Source organism: Pygoscelis adeliae, unplaced genomic scaffold, assembly GCF_000699105.1.
Source record: "Pygoscelis adeliae isolate BGI_AS28 unplaced genomic scaffold, ASM69910v1 Scaffold14, whole genome shotgun sequence".
Lineage (NCBI taxonomy): Eukaryota > Metazoa > Chordata > Aves > Sphenisciformes > Spheniscidae > Pygoscelis > Pygoscelis adeliae.
This window is the reverse complement of record NW_008825109.1, coordinates 6,683,664-6,698,108: the sequence shown is the minus strand read 5'-3', so window position 1 is coordinate 6,698,108 and position 14,445 is coordinate 6,683,664. Positions and strand designations below refer to the sequence as shown.

General features: G+C 37.2%; 1 protein-coding gene across 5 annotated transcripts in view; it reads left to right on the top strand.

Moving 5' to 3' along the window:
* The window catches only part of SGCG (sarcoglycan, gamma (35kDa dystrophin-associated glycoprotein)), a 161,296-nt gene that overhangs the window by 125,034 nt on the left and 21,817 nt on the right, over positions 1-14,445 (top strand). For all 5 annotated transcript variants that reach the window (XM_009327768.1, XM_009327767.1, XM_009327769.1 and 2 more), the window contains 2 exons: positions 1,371-1,490; positions 12,482-12,554. In XM_009327768.1, coding sequence (XP_009326043.1) covers positions 1,371-1,490; positions 12,482-12,554 — 193 coding nt within the window. The remainder of the gene's footprint in view (positions 1-1,370; positions 1,491-12,481; positions 12,555-14,445) is intronic.

The window sequence follows — 14,445 nt, the reverse complement described above, 5'->3', positions numbered from 1 at the left end:
GGCCAAGAAGGCCAATGGCATCCTGGCCTGCATCAGAAATAGTGTGGCCAGCAGGAGTAGGGAAGTGATCGTGCCCCTGTACTCGGCACTGGTGAGGCCGCACCTCGAATACTGTGTTCACTTTTGGGCCCCTCACTACAAGAAGGACATTGAGGTGCTGGAGCGTGTCCAGAGAAGGGCAATGGAGCTGGTGAAGGGTCTAGAGCACAAGTCTTATGAGGAGCGGCTGAGGGAACTGGGGTTGTTTAGCCTGAAGAAGAGGAGGCTGAGGGGAGACCTTATCGCTCTCTACAACTACCTGAAAGGAGGTTGTAGCGAGGTGGGTGTTGGTCTCTTCTCCCAATTAACTAGCGATAGGACAAGAGGGAATGGCCTCAAGTTGCACCAGGGGAGGTTTAGATTGGATATTAGGAAAAATTTCTTCACCGAAAGAGTTGTCAAGCATTGGAACAGGCTGCACAGGGAAGTGATTGAGTCACCATCCCCGGAGGTATTTAAAAGATGTATAGATATGGTGCTTAGGGACATGGTTTAGTGGTGGACTTGGCAGTGCTAGGTTTACGGTTGGACTCAATGATCTTAAAGGCCTTTTCCAACCTAAACGATTCTATGATTCATGATTCTATGAAATAGACATTGAAACTTATGTGATGCTTATTTTTAATTGATCAGGTTGTTAGAAAGGGAATAGTAAGGGTTTGATTTATATTCGCTTATCAAGCCAACACTCTAGAACAGAATGTTTTACTGAATTTAGGATCTGGTAATATGTAAAGACTCTCTTGCCCACAATTATTTTAATTTTCGGAGTTCCAGATCCAATTGCAAATACTCTCACAGTTTTTTGAAACTCTTCTAAGAACATGATCCGTAACATTTGTTAGATATGTAGAGCTAAACTGGCGTTTGTTATGAAGAGCTGAGGGTCCTGCCCTGACATGGGATTTTTGTCATTTTAATGCGTTTGAGCCTCCCTAATCAAAAGGGATGATGCTGCAAAGACTTTAATAAATAGTTTCTATGTTAAAAAAAAAAAAAGATAAATTGATCAAAGAATCTTAGCAGTTTCAACACCAAGAGCATGATTATTTGTCTTGATCAATTCATGAGGGATTTCCTGAATGCCCTGGAAACCCAACTTGAAAGCATGACTCCAGGCACAGTTTTGAACAACAAATTAGATCATATGAATACTTATCCAATTTCAGTACTTACAGGGCCACTATCCTTAGCATATCTGGGTGCTTCATGATCCTTAATGTACTTGAATGAGTCATTAAATTAAGACCACAATTCAAATTATTAGCAATTTATATAGAAAATTGAAGAAAGCTGATGTAATTATTCCATTATTCTACTGTGCTTTACAGGTCCTAAAATGGTAGAATTCCATGGTCAACAATTTCAGATCAACTCAAAGGATGGCAAGCCACTTTTTACAGTGGATGAAAATGAGGTTGTGATTGGCACAGATAAACTTCGAGTCACAGGTTTGTAACAGCTTAAGAAATGCCCAAATAATAGCCACAAGAAAAGAACAATAAAAATGGCGTTTTTAAATACATCATTGTGTGTGAACAGAAGTTCTGGTTTTACCTCATTAGGAAATAGAAATCTGAAGATATTATGACCTTTTTCAATAAATAATTAGTAAGAACTTTTAACAGCAAAGTAATAATATGTATATATAAATATGTATGTATCTGTGTGTATTTTATTTTAAAACCATTAGTGATCGGAACTGTACTGGTGCATTTTTTTTCTGAATTACTTAACGTTTCCAGTGCACACTGTTAACTGAGGCTTAAAAAATTCTAGCTATTCCAGTTTGAGGTGTATTGAATTTTATTTGTGAAAACTTTTTAGGCGCGCTCTGATATTTTTATATGGCTTTATCTTTCAAAGTGAAAGCCACTGTATTTCTGCTCTGTGTGTAGCACATGTCACAGGATGGTATTTGTAGTATATTTAAAATGTCATCTGTCAAAAGACAAGTTTGTCTTAGCCTATTTCTGCAAATCACCAAAGTACTCCTTTACAAAGTAAGATGTCAAAGTTATCACATGAAAAGCTATTTCCTTTCATATGACCTGATAAAGTCAACCTTCATTTTCCAGGTGTAAGGTTGCATTAAAACCGATAGATCAAGGTCCATCAAAGGAAATACTGAAATTATCCTGTAACTTGTTTTCAATTACATTTTTAATATTTTTACCTGATTGCAACTATCATGTTTAACTTTTGCTAATTATTGGTCCTCTGAAATCTTGAGGTCTTAATTTGAATGGATATATTCGTATTATTTCACTGTGCAAAACTACAAATGTGATTGTAACTATACAATTAATGTTTCAAAGCCAAAGTTAAGTTATAACAACTGTGTTAATAAATTTTGATTACGCCTGAGGGTCTTATCTTGAGTTTTTTACTTTTTAACCTAATTGAAATTACAACTTTGTTTATCCAGGAAACCATATCAAATAATTATTGTTTGCCCAAGGGGTGCTAAACTTTAATAGAAAAGCATGTTTAACAAAGATATGAAAAACTGCATAATTGTTAACTGATTTGGAAAAGGTCTATCTCTGCTCAAAGTAAGTAAAAATCATTCATACACGAGTTGAAATTGTTATGCTAAAACATGTATTCTGAGTCGTCCAATATTAATCTTTACACTGCAAGGATAATTGTTTACTTTAGAAGATATTGTGGAAAAACACATTGCCTGTTTCTTTTTTACACTGTAGTACAATTCAAAAGCAAATCCATTAAGCTCATTGAGGTTATTTCAGTGTAAAATTAATATGAGAGGAGATTCATGCCTACTTTGCTCCAAATTAATTTATTAAAATTGTGATTTAAATGATACTATTAGCATGAAGGATAAATTAGTAATACTTTGCACACTGAGATAATTTTTTAAACAGAGAACAAGATCAATGTGAAATAAATTTTGAAAAGTTCATACCATAAGAAACAGACTACCTCAGGCTTAAAATACACAAAGACTATTTTGCAGTTTGTTATGTACAATATAGTGAACTATTTGATTTTACTTCTCCTTATTTATGTGAATTATAAAGCTCAGTAACAATTTGTAAGAAAACCTGACAATTTTCAACTAAAATATAATACGGCAGAGTGCAAATGTCTGTGATTTATGATGTTTCAGGAAAAGTGAAAAAGTCTAAGAATAAACTAATCCAACTGAACACCTCAGGAAATGTCATTTTCCAACAATTTGGTATGTTTGACCTCATACTGTTGCACCAGACATTTTCTGGCCCATGTGGTAGACAAAACAGTGGCAGACTCTCTCTCTGTTCTCCTAAGAAGAGCAAATGCCGGGGGAAAGCCATGGTCAGCAAAGTGTCTCAGATACCCCATAGGGTCACAGACGAGTCTAGATGCCCATGTTCAGACAACTGAATTGAAACCCCAGTCAACACAGTCAATGCAGCATAGAACATGATTAATCTCACCTTGAAGGAGACACCTAGTCCTGGCATGTGGAGAGCTCCTCTGCCAACCAAATGCAGTTGTCTACTTTAGGATGAGCTCAATGGCTCGTTCCACTCCCTTGAATATAGTGGCTGAGTTCAGGTGCTTAAACACAAGCATCCAGCAGTGTTTGAAGCACCTTGGGGTATGTGAGACACCACATGGTATCGCTGTACCTACAGGAGACACTTCCTTTGATCATGGCAGCTAGAGGCCAGGCAGGATATACGAGGTTATTTTAGATGACAGTAGGTACGTATGATTAGGCAACTAAATTCTGCCTGTAGCTCATCTGTGACACCTGCATCATAAACACTTAAATTTAAGTGTATGGAACTGAAGCTCAACTTAACCTTCATGACAATTAATGCTACCTGAAGGAGCATGTACTCCAATTACAGCCTCTCTAATATTATTTCAGTAATGATTGCATCTTTTGCAGACATTTATTACGCTGCTATGGAGGTATCGAACATCATCATTTTGTTCTGGTAGGGTTTTATACATTCAGTTGGCATTGGTGACAGTGAAACCCACCTTGTAACAGTGGGTTTCAAGTGTATTGGCTGGCAAAGAGCCGAATGCTTTATAACTAAAAATATTGTGATGGCAGAAGGAGTGAAGTCACAGCACTGGCTGGAAGCAAAGTTCTTCTGCACAACAGGCTAGAGTCCATGGCTGTAGGAGTCCTGTTTTTCCACTCCCTTGCCTGCTCTGCAAACTTGCCAACTAGAAGGCTATCCATAGGAGGGAGAAAATAGGCCCAAGTAGATAAAATTATATACAATAGAAAAATAATTAACATTCAGCAGTTATAAAATGGTCTCAACTACTGCACAAAAAACTTCTTAACAAGTACAAATAATAATTTATATCTCATGAGTATTGTATAAGGTAATATTTTGGTCATGAGTACATAAGAAATTAATAGAAGACAGCTGCTTACCCTCCACTCTTGAAGAAAAGCTGGCAAGGCAGAGGTGATCAGTATCTTTATGAAATGTATTGTATCACCCTTTCTCCAATTTACTACTCGTCCTTCTGCTTGCTTGTCTTTCATAATCTCTTTGAAGTATTTGCTGAGTATTGTCAGTGATTTCCTAGTGCTCTGTTCTGTGGAAAGGTTTTTAGTTTGAGTAGCTAATGCTGAAGTGCAATGTGAAGATGTGTGTGTAATTTAAACACTTCTGCTCAGAAGGTAAGTTGAGACAATTTGAGGGTATGAATAAACATTCTGTTAGACTTTGAAGAGGCAGATACCTTGCTTGATAGCAGCGGCAGGGGGGTGTTAATGAAACTTGCTGACTTCAATCTTCTCGTTAAGAAAAGTAATATCTTGATCTTGTGCATATTAGGATTAAATTACGTTATATTCATAAACAATAGTCTCTAAAATAGTATATATAGTAATATTTATATCATAATTAATGTTATTTCTTTACAGTTTAAAAGATAAAGTAGGTAATGAAGACAAAAAAACCAATTTATGGCAATTTAAAAAAAAAATTTCCTGAGGTTATTTTTTTTTTAGTGTCATACTGTTCAAACTTAATGCTGTTTGATGAAGAAATTTTTCTCACAGGAAGGCAAGGTTTTACTCTTGCTTAGAGGTGACAGCTCTAGAATATGTAAATAAGCCTTTTCATGCCCTCTTACACCACCACTACCCCTCTCTCTGGAGCATTAAAGGAGACTTCAATCCTGCAGTCCTACCTCCCAGGACAGTGCTCTGTAACGCCATACAAAATGTTAGGTGCCCAACGTGAGGGGACAGCTGGGAGCAAGCACTCTTGATGTCTGTCAGCAAAGTGAAGCTCTGCCTCTGGCTACATGCTCCCTCATGTCTTCATCTTTCATGGTTCACCTTCAAAAAGCAAAGCAGAGGGTGAGATCCCCAGAGTTGTTCACTGCTAAGCATGGGCTTCAGTCTCCTCCAGTGAGGAAGGAGGAGACAATGTTCCAATGATAATGCTGTTTTATAAAGGCATTCGGAAAGATTATGTTTAATTAAAATGCTGTAATTGCTGGGTTTTAGTGCTGACTCCAATGCTCTTGGTTTGCACAGGCTGAGAACTAACAATACAATTGGGCTTCTCTGGGAAGTTTGGTCTCTCTGGTCTCTCTCTGCTCTCTCTGCCTTGTTTCTGAGCCACAGTGATGCTTAGACCAAGACACCTGCTGTCCCGGACCAAGAGACAGGAGCAGATCCCTAAAACAAGGATCTGGTTTATTTCAAACAAGGCTTCAGCAGCCATGATTGCACTCAGGCCTCACAAATCTCTCTTTGTATAGATGTTAGCTCCCCTCCTGCAACCAATTTTGCCAGGTTTCTCTTGCTGACATCTCTCTGTGTGTATCTGGTCATCTTTAATGCAAAAAGTCCAAACCTTAATAGGAATGTAAAAGTTGGACTGGAAGAGGCGTCTGATTTATCAGCTCACATCCCTTTCATAGACAGACAAGTAGGTCATATAATTTCTTTTATAATCTTCTCAAGCTACATCTCAAATGCAAACAAACACTATTCATTGTTATATCACCAAATGTGAACTTATGTCTAAAAGATGCTGTAGGAGAAATACAAAAGGCTATATATAAACAGGTCCCAGAGTGAAATTAGGAAAGCCTGTGAGACAGAAGAGTTCCCTCCACTGCCATGAGCTCTTCCTTCCTTGTGCCTTGCAGCTCTGCACATCCCATAGCAAGACATTGTGAGGGCACCTTTGGCACGTAGCAGGTGCCCCCAGGAGCCTGTCAGCCCACTCATGAGCCGGCTGCAGATCTAGTTTTGAGGATGTCTTTAAAAGTGACCTCAAGACTCAGTAGGGCATTCTGAATTTTAATTACAAAGAGAAGTAGATTTCCAAGTAATGAAGTTCAGGAATGTTGTCAAAGCAAAGCATTCAGGATCAGAAAATATTACTAGACAAGTTAGTTTGAGCTTAAATAATTGAGAAGGTAACTCATGTATAGAGAAGTAAGCCTAAACTTGGATGACCTGATAAAGTCATATTTGCAAAATAGTTGAGATATCCCTTTATTAGTGACTTGTCCTTTACATTCCTATCGCCTCTTTCCCAGTGTCTGTGTCATCTAAAATGATCAGTAATTACTTTTTTCTTCCAAGTCCATGATAAAATGTTACATCACATTCGGCCCCACTAGTAACACATCCCCTCACTCATCGTTCTCTGTTTGCAATTAAGTTTTAAGACCTATCAGTCAATTTTAATCCATATAATGCATTTCAGGCTGATTTGTGTTGCTCTAATCTCTTAATCAAAATGTGATATGGCATCAAAGTAAATGCCTATGGAAGTTTATTATGCCCATACACCTTTATCAGCCCAGTTGTCATCTCATTTACAATTCAAAGATATAAATTTGTTTAATAATGTCATACCCAGTGCTATACTGCATACAAAAAAGGTGCAAGAAGTACAGAAGACGATAGTGTTTAATTAATCTGCTAGAGGACCTTAGTATTTTGTGCTTGCCTTTCATTCTCTGGTACCTCAGTTTCTTGACTTTCACCTGGGTGTCTAAGAGAAGGAGTGCAACTTAATTTCTCATGGTTTTCCCTGAATCCACTGGTACAAATACTTACAACCTTTAATTCCACTTTTAATCCATTTTGGAACTACAAATCAATAATGATGAGTGATTGTATGGATTTCTAAAGATGACAAAGGAATTATATAAAAATCAGGCAGAGCACAGAGTAGAGCTTTTCAGAGTCTGCCTATGCTGGTGATGTCTAATGTGGAGACAAAACTCACCAACTGAGTTTGAGAGACATATCTTTTCCTTTTGAAGTCATTATTTATTATTTTGTCAGCGGTAGCAGATAATAGACTGTATTCATGTAGTTAAACTACTCAGCGGCACTTACCTTTTATTACTCTGATTATTACTCTGATGGCTTGATACACTATTTCATGATTCTGTGAATAGTCATTAATGTTACTTTTGCAAAATATTAATGGAATTGATGATTTCCTTCCCTAATCTTTCTAATAATTGAAACTATATGGCTTATAGCAAGTGGACTAAATAAAAAATTGGGTTTTTTACACATAAACATAGCAGGAAAATTTATAAAAATGCAAACATAAGACTAGATTTTTAATAGCAGTAAACCAGTGTCATACCATTAGTTTCCATGGAGATGCTCCAGTATGCACTGGCCGTTTCAGTGCTTTCAATGTGAGGATTGTATCTGCAGTAATGACATACTATAACATGCAAACAGTTAAGATGCTTTACAAATGTGCCACTCAACATATTTCACTGGAATAGACGCTCCTCAAGAAGGATGGGCTGGAAAGGCGAGGTGGGGAGTTGCCCTTTATGTGCTAGAGCAGCGGGGATGCATGGTGCTCAGCCTCCGGACAGATGAGGAGCCAGCTGAGAGCTAATGGGTCAGGATTAGAGGGCAGATCAACATGGGCAACACTGTGGTGGGTGTGTACTGCAGACCACCTGATTGGGAGGAAGCAGATGAGGCCTTCTTCAGACAACTGGAAGAAGCCAGGTGATAATTGGTATGTCTTTCTCTCCAGAATAGCGGTGTTATCAAATGCTTAGCTTTTCCTACAGACCTTAAAACAAGATGGAAATGGATCTTGTATCCAGAAACTGCACCAAGATCCTCACTATGTGACACTATTATTTAGATATCAAGAAATTGGCACAAAGTCAAATTCTACCACCGTGGCCATCATATGTGAGGATATGCAGCAGTGTAGCAAGGCATGAAATTGCAAACTATGCAGTTTCATACAACTGGCATTACAAGAAGCTATGCAGCTTATCTAAGCATGGGAATTCACTTGTATCGTATCTTCATCTCATCCTATGACACAGTACAGCTAAGCTGGTACTGAAAATTGCTGAAAAATTTTAACAACTGTCTAACAGAAAAGTGGATTCCAAACCATACCCAAGTGGAAGAGCACACCATAGAATGTATGTTGGCATAGTAGATGCATGCGTGAGTAAGAAAAAGGAAGGGGAAAATAAAGGAAATTAAAAAATGCCTTCCAAGGTCATCAAGCCAAAATATGCATCCACAAGAGCATTTTGTTCAGTCAGGACTGCACTTTTGCTGCAGATCTGATGGTTCTCACAGTTCGCACTGGTTTATAAAATGGAGGAGTCAGGGAGTGAATACAGTGGATTGCTTTTGGATGAAACTGAACTGGGAAATGGGCTCCAAGAATGCATTTACTTCATGAAAATTGCAAATATGTTTTAAGTCCACAGGATGAGACTAGAGTTGGTCCAAAGTAAAATCCCCTAAATCTGTATAGTATGAGCAGTAGATCTTTAGCACCAACTGTATCACTCTATAAATCCACCCTTTTCAGGTCACATTATCTCCTAACGTAGGCATACCTAAAGACTTCCCAGAACCACAATTGGAAGACATTAAGTTCAAGCTATCTCCCCTGATAAATCATATGTTTGGAGATCATTCAAAGTTACTGACAAGTCAAGTCTTTTTTTAGTACAGGTAGTATTGTGGCATTACGTATTTCACTGAAATTACAACTCATTCACTGTAATCCAAGATGAAAATCTGAGCAAGGAAAACAGTGGAATGCTTGCTTTGCTAAAAATTGTCAGGTAGGACATAGTGGAATGAAGGACAGTGAAGGATCATGTTATGTTCTCAAAGGACAACAGTGTCAGAAGAATCACATTTGAGGCTGTCTCTTCCCAAAGAAAAACTTGAATTCATTGCCACCTCTAGCTGGCAAGTAAACAAAGTCAGAAGTTTTGACAGATCAGCGTATCCTTGCAAAATATCTTAGTTGTACCAAATCAGCATTTTCTGACAAACTTATTTAATTCCTTGGGGTTTTTTCTTCATCATCTCCAACGTGTAAGGTTGCCATCTTGTAACACCCACCAGCACAAATACAAGAACAGGAGAATAATTAACTATGTCCAGCCAGCCATTAGGTTTTATCTTGCAAAATAATCTTAATGCTAATGAAGAAGGGTTAAAGTCCTGTCTGAATTAATGAATTTTATATTTTCCAGTGTTATATTCATGCCAGTTAGCAGATTCCAGAAAGACTCATCTATTTAAATTGATGATGAGGATATCAACAGCTAAATAAAATTTAAATAGAAGCTTAGAAATCCATGCTTCCTTGAAGTGATTCAGTATGGTAATTCTTATATTTTGTGCACTTCCTTCCAAGTGGATGGAAGTGGAGATTTCATTCTAAGGAATCATGATTTCAGCTAGAGCTCTTCTCAAAAAGCAGCACATTTCATGCTTTCTTAGGACATCCTGAGAACTTTCCCCCAGCCCTCATGAAGTGACAGTCTACCTATCAGTTGGCTTGGCATTGTATTCATTTTTAATGGTATCTCTTGATTTCACTTTTTTTCCTTTTACCATGTTCTCTGTGGTTGCCCCTACTAATTTTTATTATCCTTTTCCCTTTATACCACATCTAATACCATCTAATACTACATCTATACCATCTACACCATACTTTCTAATCATCCATTTCCCCTTGTCTTTCCTTCCCTCTGCCTGATTCTACATGTACTTTCACTTTTTCATCCCAATCTCATCAGGTCTTCCAGACAGAAGACAGAAAAAAACATTTTTATTTTGTTTGCACATACATTTGCATTTAATATGTTAACTATGATAATATTAATATTTAAATAAGCATGCACATGCATGTATGCATTCATATTCACCAGCCTGCAGCTCAAGAGGGGTCTTAAGAGTTTCTTTGTCTAGATGGAGTCCAAAGCCCTGACTTAGGGCTTTATACAGCCCAGAATTCCTTCCGGAGGGTAACTGCATTCTGTTTTAATTCAAAGAGCAGCCAGAAAAGCCATGTTGAGTAATATCCTAGCTATTAAAATATATTGCCCTGCTACATATGTACCCAAAAAGTGCTTAGATATGTGAATCCTCTAAGCTGGAGAAGGTCGCTCAACCTAAGGCCTCCCCAATTTTGGATGAGTGCCTTCACAAAGCCAATGAACAGAAGGTGAGACTCCACCCTTGCTGCAGCTGGCAGTGTTTAGCTGCTTTTTTGAGCCATCTCCTTGCAATGGCTCAAGCTGAGGGGCTTTTGTACTACTTCAGCTAGTTCCCTGATCTTAGTGAAGCTTCGGCAGGAGATGGTCACTGATCTGGTGATACTGCAATGATGCTAGCCCTCAGGAAAACAGAAATGGAGGTGCTTGGAGAACTTTCAGGTCTAACAGGCAGGCTCCTGGTGAGGTTGGGTACCTGCCTATTGTGGGGACTGTTTGGAGCTTGCAGTTTTGTACAAGTTCTTTTGGTAGGGCATATCTTTAGTGCTGAAAATAGAAGGGTGAGAAGTAGGGCACTTACATGAGGCCTGCCTGCAGAGGGATGAGGCCCCTCTGTAAAGCAGCTCTGCACACACTGAACAAGGAGGCTCTGAAGGAGGGAGAAACATTACACCAGCAATTTACCTGGTCTGCTGCCTGGTTCAGTGCAGCAGTTGCATTTATTGAGTCAATATTCACACTGATGAAGAGGGCTTGCAAAACGAGTTTCCTGCCTTCTAGCCAGATACTCTAATCATCATCACATTATTCTGCAAGACTTAGATACTGCTACCTCCTTCTTTTCTGCCAGCAGCTATGTTTGGAGGGGAACTGGAGGGTGTTATTGTGTGGAAACTGGCAATGTGAACATGCAATATTTAGGCACTTCATTAACTGTCTGACCATGATTTTTTTTACAATCTGAATTGCTCTCTTGAACCTTAGCACCTTGGACCTAGGTTGAAAATTGACTGTTGTGCTGTTATAGCCAACCTGAACTCCTAAATAAGTTAAATGTCCAGGACCTAAGATTGATGTAAGTCCTTATTTGGATTTATCCTCTAAGCATTCAGTCTTGCTTCTATTTCACACTATAAATTCTCAGAGGACCAGCATCCATTGCATGCTGCACTCTGTGCTATGAATTCCAGTCTTGAAAATTACTTTCTTTATTATCATAGCATTTCTTGCACAAATAACTTAGAACCACAAAGAAAGAGTACATTGCAAGAGTGAAAACACTAGATGCAAAGAAGAAAGAGCAAGGTTAAAAATAGGTGGGCTACAAAGAAAAATTGAAATAATGATTTGTGACAACAAAGCCATGGACTCTGGTTTTCAGGAGGGTACAGATATTAAGGTGATGAGGCTACATAGTAGCCCCTTTACAGGAAGGATCTTATGAACAGTTCAAGAACCTGCAGCCATGAACTTCATCTGGGTTCTGGATGTCCAGGCTTTAAGATGTATTTGCCTGCAGCAGCACAACGCAAATAATCCTTTTGTACCCATGACTTGCTTTGCCCCACCTATGCATGTACCACCACCACCTATGCACGTACCACCACACAGAGGTAGTCAGTTTCTTCTCCACTGGGATGAAACTACTTTCATTTCAAGAGGTAAACTATCTGATCCCATAGTCATTACCATTTTACATGCATAAATACCATTTTATATTCAGCAAGTCTGCCTAAAAATGGGGGGAAATCTTTGATGAAGCTACATGCCAGAATTTGTGCTATGTATAGGATAGTCTAAAATAAATATGATTATTTAAGTCTGTAATATTTGCAAAGGTTTTGTGGGATTTTAATTAACTCTATTAACTCTAATAGAAATTACATTGTAAAAATCTCATTCACTTATTTTGTTGTCCCAAGTAGTTTAAAATTCCTCTATCTTCAGTCTTCTTAGATTTCATTCTAGGAATTTACACCTGTACTTTTACATTATCTGTGTATTGTGTTGTTCCAATCGATGCTGTAATAGTAGGACTGTGTCTATATTTTAGTTGTCGCATTAATTGTTATTATATGTTTTTGTATCTTAATTTCTGATATCAAAGTGGCCATATAAATCACTGTTGCTATTTTTTTTTCATTTCAACTTTTACAATATAGTATTTTTCTTTTTTTTTTTCCAGGGCCTGAAGGAGCACTTTTTGAACACTCTGTAGAAACACCACTTGTGAAGGCAGAAGCTTTTAAACAGCTTAGGTAAGAACTTATACATAAAAACATAAATCTAGTAAGTAAACGTTGTTTACTGTAGACATTCACATTTTTCTGAGCAAGGGATTTTCAACAGCATTTACAGAACTACTAATAACTTTTTTTTCCTATTTTATGTGACAAATTATTGTTTTGAAGGAAAATTATACATTGCTCTGAAATTTTTGAAATTTATTATGAGTGATTTATTGCTGATGGTGAGTATTTAAAGCCACATAAAATACTGTGGAAAGTTTTTGTGTAAACTTCTATTTTTCAATTTTTAAACACTGAAGTATGACTTTTTCTACAATAGAAATTGTTTGTCTGCAGTAGGTCATCGACCTATAATTAGTCAAGATTTTTAGAAACTAGTATCAGTCTGAGGAAACAGACTAATAAGAAATGTGCAAAGCTCTGTATAACTAAAGAGCAGTTTGGGGTGAGAAAATAATTGTAAAGTATCTTGTATGTTTCAGGGCTCCTTAACTCTGGGATAGCATTTCTTTGTGCATTATTCTGTGTAATTTTGAGTATCCCAAATTAGTTTCTAATATGTTGGTTATAATGAGATAATAAACTCAATTTATGTTCTGTTCATGAACATGTTATGTTTCATTTTATAAGCCAGTTCAAAGAAAGATTTGAAATGAAAGAGGATCTCTTTAGCAATTATACTTCTGTCCTTTCATACCTTGGCAGTCTGCTACTTTCTGTCGTAATTTCTCTTCTTAGTGTTTCTTTTCCAGTAGGGATAACTATTAGAGAGTAGCAGAAGATTATTAAAGCTTTCAAGAACACTGTTTGTATCTTGGTAACTGAATTTTCAAATTGAGAATGGCAAATGAGAGGGAGACTATTAAGATACTTATTTTAATTTTCTCCTTGATATTTAAGATTTACTTACAGTAAGATACCTTGTGCTTGCATTTGAAGACAGAATGAGCTCAAGACATTAGTTTTTACATGTTGATCTCCACTTTCAAAAATGTGTTTCTTCTACTGTGGTAGAATTTGGATTCTACCAATTGAATAGAATTGACCAATATGTAGGATTCTGCATCGTAGTGAACATTGTCTGGTTTTTGAGGGAGTGGATTCATTATGTTGTAAATTTGTTGTTTCCTGTGATTATCGCAATTTTGATAAAGTAGGACATTGAATTTTGTAATTACAAAGCCAAGAATCTCTGCAAATTTTTTTCTGTGGTTGTTACTTTGCTTCAAATTAATCTTCAATTAATAATATTTTAATAGGCTTAAAGCTAAAAGTTTTATCCTACAGCCATTATGCTATGATACATTTTAAGTTCTTATCTGGACTTCATTTAAAAACAATTACAGTTTCAGACTACATACAACTATTATTATTATAAATTTTTCATCTGTTTTTGAAATAGGATATCATTTGAAGGAAAATATTGAGATTAGTTCAAAGTGTTTGTAAAGTTCTCCTGCATGGATGAGTTTACCTCATGGCTTATCTCTTTAGTGATTTTTACCATGTCAACTGTAAGCACATGTTTTGATCTAGAATGTTGCTATGTGTTCGCAGAGCTCAAGTGTAATAGTTAAAATCCCATTCAGTTCTGTCTTCAATTAACTTAAAATAGTGGGAAGTACAGATTCTTCCAGAATTTACAGAAGTTATGCTAATAATTATTATAATGTCAAGGAAGTACCTACATGGCCACATCAACACTGACACTTGCGACTGACATTAATATCTGACATAAATCCAGAGCTGCTAAACAGCTGTGCTAGAAACTGAGTTAGCTTAACCCTAAGAAAAATGCTGAATATCAGGGCATGAAGCTGTGCAATGAATACAGCACTCACTCATGTCCTGGCTGGCCCTGAAGACCTGAAGCCTACCCAGAGCAGTTCAAAATGCCTCA